We start from the raw sequence: 20,008 nt of genomic DNA, 5'->3' as shown, positions 1-20,008 counted from the left end.
CCCGTAAAATCAGGACCCGCTACCCATTCTCCCACCCCTTTAACGAGAGTATATTTTTTCATCAAGGGAAGTGAAGGTATATATAAAAATTATGTGCTTCCTTTAGGTATATATTAATATGTATACATTTAACACCACCAAGGTCCCATGGTCTAGTGGTTAGGACATTGGACTCTGAATCCAGTAACCCGAGTTCAAGTCTCGGTGGGACCTTTTGTTTTTTTCTTTTTGAACATAACATTCATATGAAGCAAGTATTCATTTGTTTTCTTCATTCATGTCATATACATTTGTTTTCTTCATTCATGTCATATACTATAGAGTAACGACCAAAACTGGTGTTGAACATATGCTTATTTAACGATTTTGGTCCTAGACAATATCTTTTGAATTTTTGGATCCAAACATTTCAACTCGGATCAGAATCAGTCTAAAGTTAACTTTTCCGTCAAATTTTAACGGTCAACGTTTTTAATTTCGATTTTGACCAAATTAAGCTGTTAAATATGATTACTAACTCCCTAATTATATCTTTAATTATTTCAATAAGTTACTCCCTCCGTCCCGGACTACTCGCACATTTCCTTTTCGGCACGGAGATTAAGGAATGAGTGTATAGCAAAGTCAACAATTGCGGCTGTAGGTGATAATTTTTACTAAAAATGGAAAGAGTGCAAATAACTTGGGACGCCCCGAAAGGAAATAAGTGCAAGTAGTCCGGGACGGAGGGAGTATTATTTAAAATACAAAACAAATAATATTAAAAAAGAAAATGAGAAATTCAAATTTTCTGAACTCATCCAGCTCTGGCCTTCTCATTTTCTGAACTCATCCAGCTCTGGCAAAGACTTGAGCTTATGCTGTTGGATTATACCATAAGAAGCTCTCTCTTCTCCACTGTACCTATAGCTTCTGGTGTTTTGCAACTTTATTTTCTCAAGAGATTTGCATTTCGAAATGAAATCGAGCAACATATCACCCTGGGTTGCAACCACAGTAGAAAAAATAATGGATTTAAGATTGGACCATTTCACCACTACATCATTATCCAATCTTGGCAAGTAAATTTTGCAATCATAAAGATTTAGGGAAGCTAGGGTTTCGGAATCAAGAACCTCATCTGGTAAAGCAAACAGCCTCGAATTCTCATCCGACCTCCGGATTTGAAGAGTTAGATCAGTAGCTCCCAATTTGATCGCTTTTAGGCAAATTTGAATTCTCATCCGACCTCCGGATTTGCCAGAGCTGGATGAGTTCAGAATATTTGAATTTCTCATTTTTTAAAATATTATTTATTTTGTATTTTAAATGATAACTTATTAAAATAATTAAAGATATAATTAGGGATATAGTAATCATATTTAACAGTTTAATTTGGTCAAAATCGAGATTAAAAACGTTGACCGTTAAAATTTGACGGAAAAGTTAACTTTGGACCGATTGTGATCTGAGTTGAAATGTTTAGGATCCAAAAATACAAAAGATAATGTTTAGGATCAAAATCGAAAAATAGCATATATTGAGGACTAGTTTTGGCCTTTCCTTATACTATATTAGTCTTCAGCTTTTCTTCTTCATACATACGTTGTTGCATTCTTCTTGTTTGCAGACTGCCGTAGTGCCGTCCTGTTATTTCTATTTTATGGTTTTGGAAGAACATGAGTCTGAAACTCTCAATCCCCTGTTTAAATGCATCCCATCTAATACCTTACAAGACTCGTGAAATTATAGTTCAATATGCTGGTTTTTATTTTGTTTGCTGTGAAAAATGTACTCCACAGGCAGACTTGTATAGAGCAACTACTTAAAAAACATAAAATTTGGATCCAAAGAGATACAGACGGACGCGGAGCGGATCACCTCCCCCACATGCTACACCATTTGCTACTCTAACAATAAAATAGTGACATGTATTTACTCTTTAAAATATTACTCCCTCCGTCCCTAAAAATTTGTCCCAACTTTCCTTTTTCGTTCGTCCCTCAAAATTTGTCCCATTTCACTTTTACCATTTTTGGTAGTGGACCCCACATTCCACTAACTCATTCCTACTCACATTTTATTATAAAACTAATATATAAAAGTCAAGCCCACATTCCACTAACTTTTTCAATCCACTTTCCATTACATTCCTTAAAACCCGTGCCCGGTCAAACCGGGACGAATTTTGGGGGACGGAGGTAGTAAAAAACAAGCAAAATCCTAGATGGCACATTCTTCCCAAAATCGTATATACTATCATCGGACACTTCATCTTCATTTTCACTGAATTATTATCTCATCTTTGAACAAGTCCAATTCATTTTCCAATAGTCAACAACAGCAACTTCTTCGTGATTCTCTCCCTCTTCAAATTCGTTCTTTACAGCAATTTCTAACTCACCATTCCTTCTCAAATTTGACACAACCTCCTGCACTTCTCTCTCGACCAGAATTCCTCGAATTAGTGAAATCTCCGCCTACTCTCTTATTTTGTTTTCTTGCGCCGTCAACCTCCAGCTCTCGGAGTTCACCCGCCAGTGTCGGCCTTTCACGCTTCTATCTGGTCACAGTGCCGCCTCCGTCGCCGGCGTCTAGCAGCTGTCGCCGCCGCTGCCGTCCCCTATTCCTCTTGTCTTTCTCTCCTTCTATCACTGTCCCAACCGAACAGCAACTCCAATTCGTCGCCCCGCACACGCTGCCGCCTGGTCCTCCGTCGTGCAGCGCTGCTGTTCACCCCGGTCCAGCCACCACTGCTCCACCGTCGCACTCTCTAAATCTCCAACCAACCCGGCGGTGCACCAGCGGGGGGGGGGGGGCAGCAAGCTGCAGTCCGAGCGTCCAACTTCCCGAGAGCAGACCGAAACTTAGGGATTGCGATAGGTCGGGGAGGAAGTCGTAGTTGGTTGCGGCAAGGAGGGCGACACGGACTGGATGGGGATAACTGTGAGATGTGGTGCCGGAAGAAGAATCCGAGCAACCAGTCATACGGCAGTGGGAAAAGTGGCTGCCATTTGGTGGAGATCGAATCGCCGGTGGCGATTTGCAGGGTATCCGAGAGGTGTTGGAGCTTATAGGCGGGGACAAGTAAGGGGAACGAGAGAGAGAGGCAGAGGTGGCCAGGTGATCGGGGATTCCGGTGGCTAGCAACTAGTAGTGATGCTCGGAGGCATCGTGGTGGTAGTGCTGCTTTGGATTTTCCAGCGGCGTCATTTTGATGTTTAAGAGGTGAGATTATCAGTAAAAAAAGGAAGATGAATGCGTTGACAATATTTTGGGAAGAAGGTGCCCTCTAGGATTTTGCTTGTTTTTTAATATTTTAAAGAGTAAATACATGTCACTATTTTATTGGTGGAGTAGTGAAAGCGTGTGAAAGTAACAGAGAGGCTCTTTCGTACGTATGCACAGAAATTGATCAATGCAAGCGCTCGGTCAAGACACCATGCTTCTTAAGTCCACTGGAGCACAGGGTCCAGGAACTCAAGAGAACATACAGTGCTTCAGTCGTTGGGCACTCTCAACTCCCCTTTCAAAAAATAATATAAATCCCTCAACCCGAATACTATGAATTAGTATAGGGAAGTGGGGTCGATCCCACAGAGATGGACTCGCAAAGTAGTGCTCAGAGGCTTTGGACAAACAAATGGCTGCTGCCACGCAAAAGGGTTGAGAATTTTAAACTAACTCTAGACCTAGGCAGGAAATGTAAATGCTAGACCTAGGACATATTAAACTTGTAAATTCAGACTTCAACAGCAAGAAACATAACCACTTCCTAGACAGTGTAAACAACTACCTAATCTAGCTAAACAGAAGATAACTGAAAGTGGGGACCATAATTCCAAAAGTGGCAAGTACGGAAAAAACTGCAGATAACAAACTCTGACGCTAGCTCGCAGCGAAATGTATCCTCTCAACCGAATTAAACTTGCAGATGAACAAAACAGAGCACAAAGCGAGATTCGAACAGAATATAGAAATTTGGTCGTCGGAAACTTGCCACAAAACGGAAACACATCAGATCTGCGTACACTAGACGGAATGAAAGAAAAACTCGTAAACTAAGCATGAAAATCAGATCGAAACTACTCAGATTCACGTCAGAATACTTGATCCACTCCGGATCCAAGACATCCGAACCCAACAACCAACAAATTCAGCAGATCAAACACAGATTCCTCTACAATCCAACTCCAATCTCCCAGATCTGACCATTAACCTGCAATGACTCAAAAACAGCTGCGAAACGCATCCAACTCAGACAATTTAAAACACCAAAATCTCAATAAACGAAGCAATCAAACTAGAAATCAACACAATCACCATAACGGAAAATCAAACTTGCATTTAAACCAGAAACTATTTGGTGAAAACAGAGAACCGAGCTTCGAACAACGAAGCTCGGCAGAGTAAGTAAAATACGGAAAGCGGAAAATAAATTGTTTCTTCGCTCCTAACAAGAGCGGTGTTACACCATATCGGAAGCTAAGATGAAACCCGAACGTGTGAACTGAGATCTCCTCAAACTAGTACCAAGTGTGTGTATGGAAAAATGAACTAAGCAACAGGCTGTGGTGAGGTCTCCACCGAGAAGATCCCTCCAGCTTGCATGCTTCTGCCTTTTATAGATGCGGACATAGCCCTTGAGTCTTCGTAGAAATCCCTATTCTACCCTTCAACTCTAGAGCTTCCTCCGTCGAGCAATTCTCTTCATAATCGTTCACTAAATCGCCAGTTCCTCGACCTTGTGATTTTTTGGTCTTCTTTCTTGGACCTGGCGAATTCCTTTACACACCTGGCTTAAAACGTGCGTTAGCCCCAGTAAAATTACGAATTAAATCCCTAGACCCATGCATGAAATTAGCCTTATCAAGTAGCAAATGGTGTAGCCTTAGACAATATTTTGGGAAGAAAGTGCCATCTAGGATTTTGCTTGTTTTTTAATATTTTAAAGAGTAAATACATGTCACTATTTTATTGGTGGAATAGCAAATGGTGTACATATGGGGAGGTGATCCGCTCCGAGACGGTAGTGAGTGAGTGAGTATTCTTGTTTGAAGACAGCAAACAGATAGAAATAGAATCTAGATTGTTAGAATATATAATGAATGAAATGTAAATATGAGATGATTTCATACAATTCAGTTTTCAATCACATCTCTCCTCCAACCACCTAATAATATCAGCACGAACAAGCGCAACATTTTCATCAGTTTCCCCAAAAACAAGAGAGTGCATCATCCCCTCATAAATCTTGATGCTCTTGTCCTCACTCCTCGCCAACTCATACAGCTCTCTGCTCACCTCCGGATCCGTCACCACGTCAGCATCTCCGTGCATCACCACAAACGGAATCTCCACTTCCCTCAACCGCTCACTCACGCACTCCGTTACCCTAATCAGCTCCACCACCGTCCCCAATCTCGGCTTCCCTCTATACCTCATCGGATTCATCGCCGCGATTACCTTCTTCTCCCCCACCTTCACCGATTTCTCAAGCAAATCCGCCGTCGGCACCACCGCCAGCGTCGGCGCGAACCTCGCCACCGCCGTCAGTATCTGCGGAATCGGCCACCTGGGCTTCACCTTCTCCGAGATCTTGCACATGGGCGCCATCAAGATCGCGCCTTTGAAGAACTCCGGCCTCTTGAAATGCATCAGCAAGCCAATCGCGCCGCCCATGGACTCTCCGTACAAGAATTTTGGGGGTTTCTCAAAAATTGGATCTTGGGCTATGGCGAAATCGAAGAACGAGAGGGCGTCGTCGACGACGAGGTCGACGTTAGGGACGTAGGCTTTGAGGCCTTGGGAGCGGCCGTGGCCGTGGAGGTCGAGGGCGAAGCAGGCGAATCCGTTCTGGGCGAGGAAGATTGGGGTGGCCTGAAAGGTCCAGCTGATGTCATTGCCATAGCCATGGACCATACAGATGACGCCGCGTGGAGCCCCGGATTTGATTGGCTGCCAAGATTTGGTGAAAAGGGTTAGCCCACTGGCTGCTTTGTAGTAGAAGTTGCTTGATTTGATCCCCTGTTCTTTGTAATACTCTTCTTCTGGAGTTTCTCCCCAGTAATGAGGTATAGCCTTTGCTTCCTCCATTTCTCTCCCTTTCTCTCTACTGGATTCTTTTTTTAATCAAAGTATAATTAGAATTGCTTCCTAGAAAGTTCTGGTTGGTGGAGACTGACCAGAATAATGTGGTGGCAAACAGCCCTTACTTTTCTTTTTTCGTTGTTGCCGATGGTGGGGGATTTTGACATTGTGGGGCTTGTTATCATAAATATTTTACTTGAATTTTGGTATATTTGTTTATTTATTTCTCCATGACTCATGGTCAACTGCATTTTGGAAGCATAAGAGCATCCACAACGGAGAGCACGCGCTCGTCCGTCCGTCCGTGCCAGCGGCGCGGCACCGCTGTCCGCCGCTGCGCTCTTGCCGCTGGCACGACGCTGCTCGATGCATCGAGCACGTCAATGCCAGCGAGCAGCGTACGTGGCAGCGTGTGATTGGCCAACGGCATATCCGTTGGAAAATCAATTTTTTTATTTTTAAAAATCGAAAATAATACCAAAAAAAAATATTTTCCCAATCCCAAAAAAATGCCCGTTTTTGCCCTTTTTTGTATTTTTTCCCCCCAAAATAATCTATAAATATACACATTCATCATCTATTTTTTACATCAAATCATCTCGCATTCATATTTTTCATACAACTTATCTACACCTCCATCTCTCACTCAAAACCTCAAATGGATTTCAGCCATCTTATTGCAGAAGCGGAGCGCGAAGAACAAGAATACTACAAACAACATCGTGCCGCTTATGAAGCATATGTCGCAGCGAATACCCCCGCCCCTCCTCCTCAACCAACTAGATCAACTCGCCGCTACATCCATCGTGACCGGGAGGGAGCCCACGAAAGGCTTGTTGCCGACTATTTTGCCGACCCGCTGCGGTTTCCGGAAGATTACTTTAGGCGTCGTTTTCGCATGTCAAAGATCTTGTTTATGCATATTGTCAACACATTGTCCGCCCGTGTTGAATTCTTCCAAACAGGTCCAGATGCAGCTGGTCGGCAAAGTCTCTTGGCATTGCAGAAGTGTACGTGTGTCATCCGACAACTCGCTACTGGGCAAACGGCCGACCTCTTCGACGAGTATTTGCAGGTCGATGAGTCCACTGAAATCATTTGTCTTAAAAATTTTTGCGAGGACGTTCATACAGCTTTCGGTGATGAATTCCTTCGGGCACCCATCACCGATGATTGCCAACGGTTGCTTCGTCTTCACGAATCAGTTCATGACTTTCCCGGTATGCTTGACAGCATTGATTGCATGCATTGGAGGTGGAAGAATTGCCGGATCCAACAACGACTTGAACGCGCTCTATTCTTCACCCCTCTTCAATGATGTGTTGAATGGTGTAGCACCGGCGATCGACTTCACCTTCAACGGAAATGTATACCACATGGGTTACTATCTCGCCGATGGTATCTACCCAAGGTGGTCGACTTTCGTGAAGACGCTCAACAACCCGCAAGACCTGAGACGAGTTCTTTTTGCGCAGTGTCAAGAGTCCGCGCGGAAAGACGTCGAAAGAGCCTTTTGGGTCCTTCAAGCCCGATTCAACATTATGAAGACTCCGTCTCGGCTGTGGTACGTGAAAAATATCGCCGACATCATGTACACGTGTATTATCTTACACCGAGGTGTGCATACGACGGTGGGTGAGAGAATCGAAACAAGGCACACAATGCGCGATACCCGAATCCTCGTTGAGCTACAAGAAGACCTAATCAAACACATGTGGGCGAAATTCGGCCACGAGTAGTGGGTTTTTTAATTTTATGAATTTAATTATGTAATTTTTAATTTTTAGGAGTTTAATTATGTAATTTTTAATTTTTAAGATTTTAATTATGTAATTTTTATTTTTCAAGATTTTAATTATGTAATTTTTAATTGTTAATGTATTTTGTAATATTATTCCGGGTATGTTTAATGTATTTTAATTTTGTGGAAATGTTTTTATTTAAATTGAATAATGGAATGGTGGGACCCTTGTACTCGTCCTTGCGGAAGAGCACGACTGTGGGTGTTGTGCTCTTGCCTAAGAGCAGACAGAAAAAGTAGGGTCGGGCTCACAACCGTGCTCGTTGGCAAGAGCACGGTTGTGGATGCTCTAAAGCTTATTTGCTGTTGCCTGTTGGGGGGTTTACATAAGGGCATCCACAATGGGACGGATGTACCAGCGGACATTCCAACGGACTTCCCAAAAACACATTCTGCCACGTCATAAGGACATCTCACTGCACTGCCACGTCATAAGGACATCCCACTACACAATGACGGACATCCCACTACACAATGGCGGACATTCCCAAGGACATCCCGACGGACATCCACAAAAAACAATAAAAAAATCGGGACGTCTGTCGTGTCAATGCAATGGCGGACGTCCCGGAAAGCCGCGGAACTCCGGTGTCCGCAGCGGACGTCCGTATCCGTATGCATGCTGTCTAATGGCGGACGTCCCGCGCGGACGTCCGGTCCGACGTCCGCCGGGACATCTGCCATTGTGGATGCTCTAAAGAGTCAAAATTAAAGCTAATGTACACTTAGTCAAAAAGGAGGGGCTAGGCTAATTAAAGGTACTTTTGATTTTTTTTCATTATGATTTCTGTTATTTACTCTGTTTTACTTTCATTATTCTTGGATTAGTCTTCGGTTTAATTGGTTTGAAAAAGTTGCAAGAATTGAAGGGGATATTTTGACACGTTTTTATTGTTTCTCCTCTACTTTTGTTGGAAACTTGTAGTACTACCTATTATGGACTGTTTTCCTTCAAAATCCAGAAAATCGTATGCTGTGGAGGAACATAAGTTGATGTATTGAGAATCAGGCTACTCAATAAACATGATTGGTTAGTCGTGAATAAGCCATGTGACGTCCTCAAATATATTATTCCTAGATGCATATGCTGATAAAATTATCATTTTCTACCACTAACCAAGGAGACAAATTCATCCATGAAAAGAATAAAGGATAAAGCAATATAGCAAGAACACCTTCCCACTTTTTGAATGGAGCACTTTTGACTGAGATTACAAACTTTTACACATCGGAAACTGGATAGAATTATACTTGCTCGATTAGTAGTAGCTGCAATGAAGTTTCAAAAAAGTAAATATTCTTTTATAGAAGTGGATTAGGCATATATCAAAGAACTTTAGGCCTTTAGAAAAGAAGGGTTTGCTAATTCTCTCGTATGATCTTAGTCTGCCATGATCTCGATTGTTGCCCTAATCAAAGCACCAGCAGGGTCAAATTTGATCTCTAATCAGTGTTGATGAAGTAATAACTTACATAACTTAGTTTCCTGTATAAATTGCACTCAGGCAATTTTGTTGAATATATTTATTCGTTACAGATGTTCTCATTTTTCAACTAAATCAAGTTGAAATCCAACTCATGGTCCACATCCAAGTTGGCTGTTGCAATCATACAAATTCCATCACCTTGATTATCAGAAGTTAAAGCCACACACCACAAGGTTCGCCACAATCTTCTTTTCTTTCTTTCTTTCTTTTGATGCTGAGATTCCAAAACAATAGGTCAACTTTTATCTACACACTGCACACACATACCACTAATTGAGAATATATACTGAAATATCATTTCACTTACCACTTTGATGAAAAAAAAGAAAAATGATTACGTGGTCAATATATGGGAAAAACAGCGCATGCTGCAAAAATCCGTCCCCGTTCAAATCTGATCCTCTTATTCTCTTTGTAATAGTAGCTTGATGTCACTGAAATTTGTAACTTGATTTGAATGATCATGATGTCATCATCACGCAAAAAGAATGGTTATGTGACTTTCTTTGACTGTGTGCTTCAATGATAGAGAGAGCCCATCTAATATTATCAAACTGTCAATGATTTTGCTTTGATTTGTTCATGTGATGTAGCATCAATTAAATCTCATACTATTTCAGATCCATGCATTGTTTAGTCGTAGCTCCTATGTTTCCAGGCTTTATCATCTTATCTAGTTCGAACTTATTAGAAACATCAATCAGTGAAATATTTTATGATTTAGAAATTAAGGGAGATTGGGAAAGAACTTTAAGCCATCATGTTAGTGAGGCCTTCTACTAATGGTTATGAAATACTAATACTATTTGGCTGCTTTTTCATCTAGACATTAACCACACACCCACACCTTTTACACATGTAGGCAGTCAAATTAATAAACAAAAGAATGCACGATTTTCAGTTAAAGCAAGTTTAGAGAAGCTGAATACGACTGTTGAAGAACAAGATTGCACTCTAGAAGAATACTGACTAATACAATTTGGAAATGTTTAGTTAAGTTTAATCTTGATATATATCCACGTGAAGTTGATCCAACAACCCAAATGTAAATGGAGGCTCCACTCTAATTGGTGCTAGTTTAGCTATGTAATAACCTGCCTAAATTCATGTGAGAGGCCATAAAGTAATTGCTGACGAATTAAAAATGTCGTGTGCCACATAGAATATCTCACTAAAGACAATGTGGCCACTCTCATTTTTTGTTAAACACATGTAATCCTCTATGTATAAATAAACATGCCAGTTTGGCATATTTTATCTCATAACCATCTCTGGATTGGTAGTTGATATCTCAATGGATATCGCTCTAAAAGTGCTCTTTGTCCTCTCTCTGAGTTTGGTTTCTATGAAACCACTAGCCGGAGCCAGATATCGGCACTGGTCTAGTGAAATAAAATTCAATTCTTCAGCAGCCACTGAGGATCTTGTAACAAGTCTTCCTGGCCAACCTAGTGTAAATTTTAAACATTATGCTGGCTATGTCACAGTGAATGAAAACAATGGAAGAGCACTCTTCTACTGGTTTTATGAAGCCACAACTCTCGCTGATGAAAAACCTCTAGTGCTGTGGCTAAATGGAGGTAAGAAAGAGGGCTAAAATTGCCTCATAATGTTTTAAAATTCAACAAGCATGCATCACACATGTGTATGTTATAATCTTATATAAAATCTTGAGGGTGCCAAGGTATTCTAGAAGTATCGTAGTTGTTTTATTTGCTTGTAGCATGGGATGCATCCATTTGATGCAGAAGCATGAAAGCTAAGCACATTTTCATCTGTCCTTGTCAACCTAATATCAATCTTTTAACCATATTTTAAGTTAAATCTATCTAAACAAAAGATATAAGCAGTTTCCGTTCTATGCCATTTCTAAAGGCAGAGTATTCTTCGTTGCTTCCCTTTAAATTATATGGTTCAAGGTTGTGGTTGTATGTTCCTTGTTATTTCACTTTTACCTTTTTCTACTTCCGTATTTGCTGCTGATATCAGGTTCTATATATCTTCTAGGTCCCGGTTGTTCTTCCGTGGGATATGGAGCAACACAAGAAATTGGGCCTTTCTTTGTGGACAACGATGGGCGTGCCTTGAAATTAAAAGCCAGGAGGTCATCCAAGATGGTAAGTATTTATTCTCTCTTGTTTCAACAATGAAAAATAGATGGCCGGAAAAAATGATCTTACGTGTGTAGATGCCGAGGATGATGGGTGGTTACGATCCATGCTTGGACGACTATGCCAAGTTTTACTACAATCAACCCCAGGTTCAGAAGGCCCTCCATGTCTCTGATGGAATCAGTCTCAAGAAATGGAGCTTAAGCAAGTAAGCTTCAATTTTTTTTTTTTTTTAATTTGAGGGACACTCCTAGTGAGGACGTGCGGTCAGATCACATTTCTACAGCTTGGTTGTCACTTTTCTAGTTAAGAGGATACAATATAAATATCACTTTTTCTCATGATAATTGTGAGTTTGAGGATGTCTTCATGCCAGGTAGAGTTCGTTTCTAGATGCTGACGTGATGTTCGATTGTGCAGTATGACAGTGTTTCATAACTGGTATGACACGAAGAAATCTGTTATTCCGATATACAAGAAGCTCATAGCTGCTGGCCTCCGGATATGGGTGTACAGGTATAGATATATAGACTGATGCTCTTGTTAACATCTGATTTTGTTGGAACGATAGTGAGAATATGGTTTGGTGGCAGTGGTGATACTGACGGCAGAGTTCCTGTTCTGTAGACGAGATACAGTTTGAGCTCGTTAGAACTCGCGATCAAGAGGGCGTGGCGACCTTGGTACCACGAGAAACAGGTACAGGGTGTTTGTTATTTCCATCAATTAAACCTTTAGGACGATGACTGTGCGTGATCTGGATTCGATTCGATTTGATTTGTAGGTTAGTGGATGGGTGCAAGAGTATTATGGACTCACATTCGCCACATTTAGAGGAGCAGGACATGCTGTGCCCATATTCAAACCCAGTGAATCCCTTGCTTTCTTTGCCTCCTTTCTTGCAGGGGAATCTCCACCTTCTCAGAGATGGAATTGAACATTTTTCTACCTACTGTATCTAATCATATATTAAACTACATGATGCAAAGATTGATCAAGTCTTGGCACTTTTGCTACTACAAAAAATTACAATTACTCAAATTATTATATTATTTCTTATCAAATTCTCGAGTGACTCTTTTCTAGTTAGTGGACAGTTATAAAAAAACATAACTTGGGTTGGTGGAGGTTGCTGTAGTGACACAGTTTTATTGGCTTATCATGCTTTTCTTTTGAAGGGTCCATTCATCATGATTTATTAGACCAATATAATTGTCTATACGCGGCAAAACTTGAATGGTGAATCCAACATCAATTATACATATGTTGAATGGATTAATCATGATTGGAGTTTTAATTAGGCCATAAAGCTACTAATGAAATATTACTGTATACAGATAATATAAAAACATACAACCATAAGATATTAAGCATGAAACTATGAAGGCTAGTAGCCCACTCTTGGAGACTTTTGACAGGAAAGTAAAATACAGTGGCTAAACACTATTAGAACTACACATACATTTGATATTAATCCCCAAATACCAAACTTATTCGTGATAACATATAGTGATTGAAGTGTAAAGATCATTAAATTGGCAGCCCGAAGCCGGTGAGACGCATATTACATCTTATGGGAAGGTGCAGTAGTTTCTGAGAGGGTGCAAGTTTGATATAACTGGTGGTGTGTAGTGGTGGCTTTGAGTTGGAGAGGGTGTGGACGCGAGTGGAAACCTTGAACTTGTCGTTGTTTTTGAGCGAGGGAACAAGTTTAGGATCAGAAACCTTGGACTTGTCGTTGTTTTGGAGGGAGGGAACGACATTAGGGTTGAAGGGTTTTCGATGAGTAATGGGAAGGTAAATGGATTTGTTTATATCTTGCATAAGTGCAGTTTCACTGTCAAAGAGATTGGCTGAGTTGAAGAACATCTCGAACACCTTCATGCAGTATAAATGTGTTTGCTTGCAAGATTTACTCATTTCTTGTTCAAATCTGTCTGAGAACACAAGTTGCAACAGTTCTTTCTTTTTCAGCTCCAGCATCTCTTTCACATGCGCCACCGAATCTTCTATGCCACCCTCTGGATTTTGCTGCCAGTGGAGCATCACCATGTTCATTTTTCCATCCACCACTTCTTTCTGCATATGTTCATTAAAATTATTCAATGGAGGAGGATAAAAAAAGAGATCATCCCATTAATTAGGAGTGTGTATAATTACTTGATAACTCTGTACGTCGTTTGATAAACGTGCGACAGCCATGACCAATTTAGTGATGTTTTGGTATTGAAGAGGGTTTGCATTTGGGTTGAAGAAATTAGCAGTGGCTGGAAGAGCTATTGTGTGTACTGCAATCGACAACATCCCAGTTTCTAAGTATTCATCCATGGCCGGTGTATACCCTGCTACACTCCATCTTCTCTCGACCATCCACGACATGAAGCATTCGCGCCACTACCACATAAGATGTTTTATGTATTGAACACATCCCTAACAATATATACTCAAAAATGAATTAAAATTCTTGTGTTACAACAAACTTACAAGCTGTTGCAACTTGGGAACACCCATGCTTCTTTGTTGGGGCTGGCAAGTTTCTACCATCTCTTTCACAAGCTCATCTACTGCCTCGAATATCGACTTGCTATGGCCCTCTAATCCTTCGCCCTCCCATCTACAAATTAAGGGACTCATAAGCACTTCACTAAGTACTTATTCTTCTGCAATCCATGAGCACAAAGTGCTTCTACACTTATTTAACTGTAAGCACTAAGTGTTTATTCTCTTACCGTCCATGAGTAGTACGCAGACTAGTTGTGGCTCGAATACGGTTATTGGAGTTAGTTAAAAAGATGAAAGAGTGAAATTACCTTTGAACTGCATCAGTCAAAATTTCCAAGTCAGGCAAAGAACCTTCCATGTCATAAAAGTCATCAGCAACTGTCACAATTATGGTGGCCTTTGAAAGAAGCAATCTCATGACTGAATCGTGAGGAAAGTGAGAGCAAGAAGCAATTGCAAAATAGGTATAAACTGTCTTCTCCCTTCCAAATCCCATTTCACTAAGCCTCCGTTTCTTCGACCATCTAAACATATATATGCATGCATATGTTCCTCATTAATAATTGTGAAATCGAAATGAATCTCATCGATATATATAGGAATTAACGCGACTTACTCTTTAAGCTCCTCTAATTCACGCATATATATTGACTGCATAAATTCAAAATTTTCAACAGCTAGTTGCATCAGCTTGGTATTCTCAAGGCAGGACAACCTGTTTATAATCAACGTAGGTAGCATTATTACTATAACTTAGAGATATTAAGTACTAACAATTTATGAGTGATGAAAATAGTTACCTATAGAAAGAGGCCTTCCCAATCCATAAAGGGCTGCTTTTATTTTCTTCAATCCATTTCCTATGATAGAGACGATCAAGACGTGCAGTCCATGGAACATCCACCTCATACTTGATCTACTCGAATGAATAATCGAAGGTGATGAGATGAAGCTACAAAATATACAATGAATTGACTGCGTGTTTATGTATATATATGTACCAAATTTTGAAGGCCTTTAGAAATTAACAAGTTAAAATCTCTATGCCTGGTCTTGGAATTTTGGAGCAATTTAGTGGCAAATTTTCTTGCTTCATCTAATTGGTGCTCTCCTGGATATGCTACGTCAGTTGCTCTGTAAACACTGTACATTGCGGTGATAAAGTGTTGGCTGTTTAGTTCCATATACTCCATTGTTTCCGGTTGATGCACAAACCAACAGAAGCTTTCTGCTTACATACACATGAAATTAGTATGAAAATAATGAATATATATATACTAAAATTGAAATTCAAGTGGTGATTAATTAAGGTAAAGTACCTGGATTAACGTCGTGTCCGTGCATCCGGAGAAGCCGGAAAGCCATTGCGTCTTTGAATAACTTCAACGGGAAACTGCTGTTCGGATCTGATTTTATATTCTGCTGACTTCTGAACAAACGCAAATTAATACGATGATTTTTTAGTCAATTTATCATTTATTATGTTCGATTCGTTAGACAAGATGGTAGTTAGAAACGGGATAATTACCTATAGACTTGACCAAGAAGCAGCTCAATATCTTGGTTAAAATGGGGAGATAGGCCAAGTCCTTGCACGTGGTCCACCAAGGACAATTTTATCAAGTCTCCATCCACAGGATATTTTGCAGGTACTGCAATATCATTAATTCTCTTTTTAATTACACAAGATATTTTATTATATAGTATGAACATATTACTGAGCCCCAGCCAGAGGGGGTAGATTATTTATTAATGTTATTACTTTTCATTTCTGAATTATAGTAGAAGATTATTATGAACATATTACTGAGGGGTTAGGCTAAGTTTAGTACCTCCATTGGGAAATTTGTGAAGCAGTGATTGCAGATATTTAAGACAGTCCATATTCTGGGTGGACATAAAGGCTTGAGCAGTGGCAGCCGGCGACTGAAACAGCGAGCCATCGCTGCTCAAGTATCGCTTCACCGTTTCTTGACTATCAAGATGGTAAGTAGCTGGGAATGTCTCTAAATACGAGAGGAGTGGCGGAAAACAACGCCGTTCCTCGTCTCCAACTAGCTCTTCCCTGCAATTCCACCCATGTTTTCAGTTTTGATCATTCAACTCAAGCATGCATTTCATGTTGACAAGAAATAAATAATTGAAATTATGCATTTTGTACGTACGTTTCAAGAATATGTTGGCGCCTGACGAAAATGTGAGCTATGGCCGTGACTAATCCGTGAGGGAAAACAAGAGGAAGCGCGTGCGCCTCCGCCAGCTCAACCATCGCTGGAAAAGTCAGCACGAACCACCGCGGCAGGTTCTGATAGTTTATCTTGAGAAGTATCTCCGCCTTCAACTCAATAAACCTCAAACCTGCATGAATATATATAAAAGTCTCACAAACTAACTCACTACTATATCAATATAAATGAGATTAAAAAAAATACCTGATCGAATATTTGGATGGGAGGGGTCCCACATTTTGAGAGCAATCAAGCAAGCAAGGGTAGAGGGGAGAGCATCAATGGTGGAAATTCCTTCCTCATTGGTTTCTCCCCAAAACCCACCTTCTTTCTGGTTTTGGATTATCCAATTCAGGCAGCTCGAGAACATGGGAATATTGTGATTATTTTGGTGGGGAATCATGGCAAGCCAAGCAGTGTCATAGGCTGAGGGGGACACAAATGCATCACTATGGCTATGGAGGTTACAAAAAATTTCATTTTTCAGTTGGCTAACAAGGGACTCGATTGAAAGCAGCGACGACTCCATTATTATAAGATATATATTTGCCTCTCACTTAACCTTAATTGTTTCTACTTAATTTGGACCGCACCTGTATCATGACATGTATTCCAAGGATAGATCTATTTATACTATACTATAATAGTGGTGGACACATCAAATTAATATTAATGGAGAACGTTTGAAACGTTCCCAAATATATAGTACGAAGACGGTAGCTGTTGGCCTCTATTTTGTGTAGGACTAACCAAAGCAAGTATAGCTTACGCAGCTACACTACCAAGAAACATTGAATACCTAGCCTAGCACTTCTTAGCTCGTTGGAAAGGTTTCGAAATATGTAGGTCGTAGACGCAAGTGATGAAGAGCGGCAAACAACAGTAGTTTCACCAATCATCCATTTAAAGGAAGACATTTAAAAAAAACACTATGATTTTCATTAGCTAGCTTGAATCAAAGTATGTAAAAGAAATCTTGAATGAGATAGATACATTGATTAATTAAGAGTGTTGAAGGATTACAATAACATGGAATAAAATTATCTCCTGCTTTCATTTTTATAAATATGGAACTATATATAATCTTATTTATTGATGTGCACAATACTTAATTCACTTGTCCATATCCATTCCAGAACAAAAACACCAATTCCGATCCTCTTCAAGTTCAATTCCATAATTTCTAGGCGTACATGAACTCTATATTAAGAAATTTAACAAATAAAATCTATAAGTTCAATTAATTTTAAATTTCACTATAACTAAAATTTATGCACTGATTCTTGAAAATTGATAATTTATCTTTATTTTTTCAAGTAAAAAATATCATCAATATATATGTTTGAAATGATTTCATCTTCCAATATTAACATTAATCTTTCAAAATACTGCTCCCTCCGTCCACGAAAAAATAGAGCACATTTGTCATTTTTGGTGGTCTACAAAAAATAGAGCACATTTGAAAAATGAAAGTTTTCAACAACTTCTCTCTTACTATTTTTTTCTCTTCTCTCGTACTTTTTTCCCCTCTCTCTTACTAATAATATGGACCCAACATTCCACTAACACTACTTCTTTCTTAATTTATTCTATTTTCTCTTATTTTACCAATTCCACATTAAAACTCGTGTCATTCACAATGTGTCTTATTTTTCTTGGACGAAGGGAGTATATGTTTTCTGTTTAATTCTATATAGAAACACAAGAAAATAAACAATTTGCGTACCGTGAAACTCGTAAAATTAATTCCACATTGAAATAATTTTTTTGGTTTTATTTATTAGATTAACAAAATTAAAAAAAATATTAGCCCACGGGTTATTAATTTGAGAAGGGTGGCGTAAACTTGAGAAGTTGATTTGAAGGTGTTATTTTAATAAAATAAACATTCTAGGTAATGAGACAAACAAATGAAAACATTCTGTAAAACATAATATTTCCTTAAAAAAGAATCTTACACGTTTTTTAATTTGTTTAATTTTCAAAGAAGAACAATATAATTTGTGCAAGTGCTCATATTTAAGAAGTCAATCCAATAATTAATTAATTAATATAAATCCATATATAACCAGTTCATTTCAAGAGTGATTTTCACATAATTCCACGAACGTTGAGGTCAACGAATATATCTTCACGTATCTATAAATTCATTTATGATGTGATATGTTTGGCTCGAAATGTAGAATTTTCCAAGACAGGATTATATTTTCTACTCAACCAAAACGAGTAACTATAGAAATATGCAGGAAGCGATTTGTTTGGCTCAAAATGCAGAATTATCTCGCGGATATTCAATTAATTACATTTGCTAGTGCGTCGCATATTGCAGCTAGGGCTAGAAAAAAAATGCCAAAATACATGTATATTGCCCTTGTCGTGCCTAAAATTACTGAAAATATCAAATTTGTTCATAATATAGTTTAGTTTTCGGTATGGTATGATATTTCATCGGAAGATTTCTCAAAAGTTTAATATGAAATGAATGTACAAATTGTCCCTTGAGTTTGCCTTTTGGACTTGGGTGTTCTATTTAATTTCAAATAGAATGAGCATTTTGGAATTTATAAAGGCCTTTCACTCATATTGGGCCTATAACCCTTTAGTTTCGTGACTATTATAGGGCCAAGCCCGCATTTAAAAAATGGTAACCACGGCACGTGTAACGGACTTTTGTTCGTACATAATCCATAGTGACGTATGCAATATTTTATGATTTGGGAATAGAAAACCACAGAAATTACAATGTATCTAGAAAAATAACTTCTCTCATAAAATAGGAGTCCGTTGGCCATGTGTAGTAACAAAGATGTGGATGCTTGTTATAAGTTACTAGTACCACTACAATCTTTTTTTCTATTAAAAAATTAGGACGTTTTTTTAAAGAAAGTGTTTAGATCAAATTATTATCAAAATGCATATCATTTGGTATTTCAAATCAAAACGAATTACTCCCTCCGTCCCATAAAAATATGTGCACTTTCCATTTTCGTTCGTCTCACTATCCACTAACTCTACTTTAACTGTCATTCTCCTCATCTCTCTTACTTTACTATACCATTCTCCTCTTTTCTCTTTACCAATTTTGTTTTAATTCTCGTGCCATCTCATCCGCCTATATATTTTATGGGATGGAGGGAGTATTTTATTATATCTAGTCAAATATATACTTAAAACTAGGCGTGTCAATCGAGCCAATGCCACGAATATTTGGGCCAGCTTACTCGAGTTGCATGTTAATCTAGCTAGCGTAGGCTAATCAGAATAAAATTTTATTAGATTAGAAATTATAACACAAACACTAAACATTAGGTATCTACCTAACCCAACAGACTAATGGAGCTGCATTAAGATTCCTACTTGAGATTATCAGAATAAAAGTGAACCTTTTTGCGTTGAAACTATTAAATTCATAACTTTGATCATTCCGCCCGTGGGTGAAGCCCAAGGTCGAGGCCCAATTACAATGGGTCAACTCTCCCTCCATTACGATTTACGTATACGCAACAAATAGCTTAGTAAAGGAATGGGCAACGCCACCCTTTACCCACATCCTCACAAAAGTGGGCTAAATTCTAATTTAATTAGCATCGTAACAATACGCTATCTTCACTAATTATGACAATATTCGATAAGCTTTTCAATTTCTGTCAAGTGTAATTACATTAATCCAGCTAAACCACGCTTCCCTTTCACACACTTTGCGATCAAGCGGTGAATAGTGAATACCATTAACAATTTGAATGGGTGGTTTAATTTAGAAACATTGGTAAAATCACGCTAATTAATTCGATGCCTTCAATTTGCAATTAA

General features: G+C 39.2%; 2 protein-coding genes, 1 non-coding gene and 1 pseudogene across 3 annotated transcripts; 2 read left to right on the top strand and 2 right to left on the bottom strand.

Annotated features, from left to right (window-relative positions):
- Window positions 1-141: 141 nt before the first annotated feature.
- On the top strand, window positions 142-213 carry TRNAQ-CUG. The gene has a single exon. It is a non-coding gene; the product is annotated as a tRNA-Gln (tRNA).
- Window positions 214-5,049: 4,836 nt separating this feature from the next.
- Window positions 5,050-6,327, bottom strand: LOC121744699 (caffeoylshikimate esterase-like). Its single transcript, XM_042138286.1, has one exon. The coding sequence runs from the start codon at window positions 6,073-6,075 to the stop codon at window positions 5,128-5,130; it is 948 nt and encodes a 315-aa protein (XP_041994220.1). The 5' UTR covers window positions 6,076-6,327; the 3' UTR covers window positions 5,050-5,127.
- A 3,703-nt stretch (window positions 6,328-10,030) lies between these two features.
- LOC121744700 lies at window positions 10,031-12,532 on the top strand (annotated as a pseudogene).
- Window positions 12,533-12,668: 136 nt separating this feature from the next.
- On the bottom strand, window positions 12,669-16,772 carry LOC121744697 ((E,E)-geranyllinalool synthase-like). The gene is made up of 12 exons (XM_042138285.1): window positions 16,403-16,772; window positions 16,136-16,328; window positions 15,803-16,035; window positions 15,499-15,622; window positions 15,290-15,399; window positions 14,972-15,198; window positions 14,771-14,886; window positions 14,587-14,685; window positions 14,279-14,494; window positions 13,953-14,082; window positions 13,629-13,862; window positions 12,669-13,547 (listed from the first exon to the last, which is right to left on the bottom strand). Exons 1-12 carry the CDS (start codon window positions 16,725-16,727, stop codon window positions 12,999-13,001), a joined length of 2,556 nt encoding a protein of 851 aa, XP_041994219.1. The 5' UTR covers window positions 16,728-16,772; the 3' UTR covers window positions 12,669-12,998.
- Between the last annotated feature and the right edge of the window lie 3,236 nt (window positions 16,773-20,008).

The sequence above is a fragment of the Salvia splendens genome, chromosome 8, assembly GCF_004379255.2.
Source record: "Salvia splendens isolate huo1 chromosome 8, SspV2, whole genome shotgun sequence".
Taxonomy (NCBI): domain Eukaryota; kingdom Viridiplantae; phylum Streptophyta; class Magnoliopsida; order Lamiales; family Lamiaceae; genus Salvia; species Salvia splendens.
The sequence above is the reverse complement of the archived record's forward strand: the minus strand, read 5'-3'. Positions and strand labels throughout refer to the sequence as shown.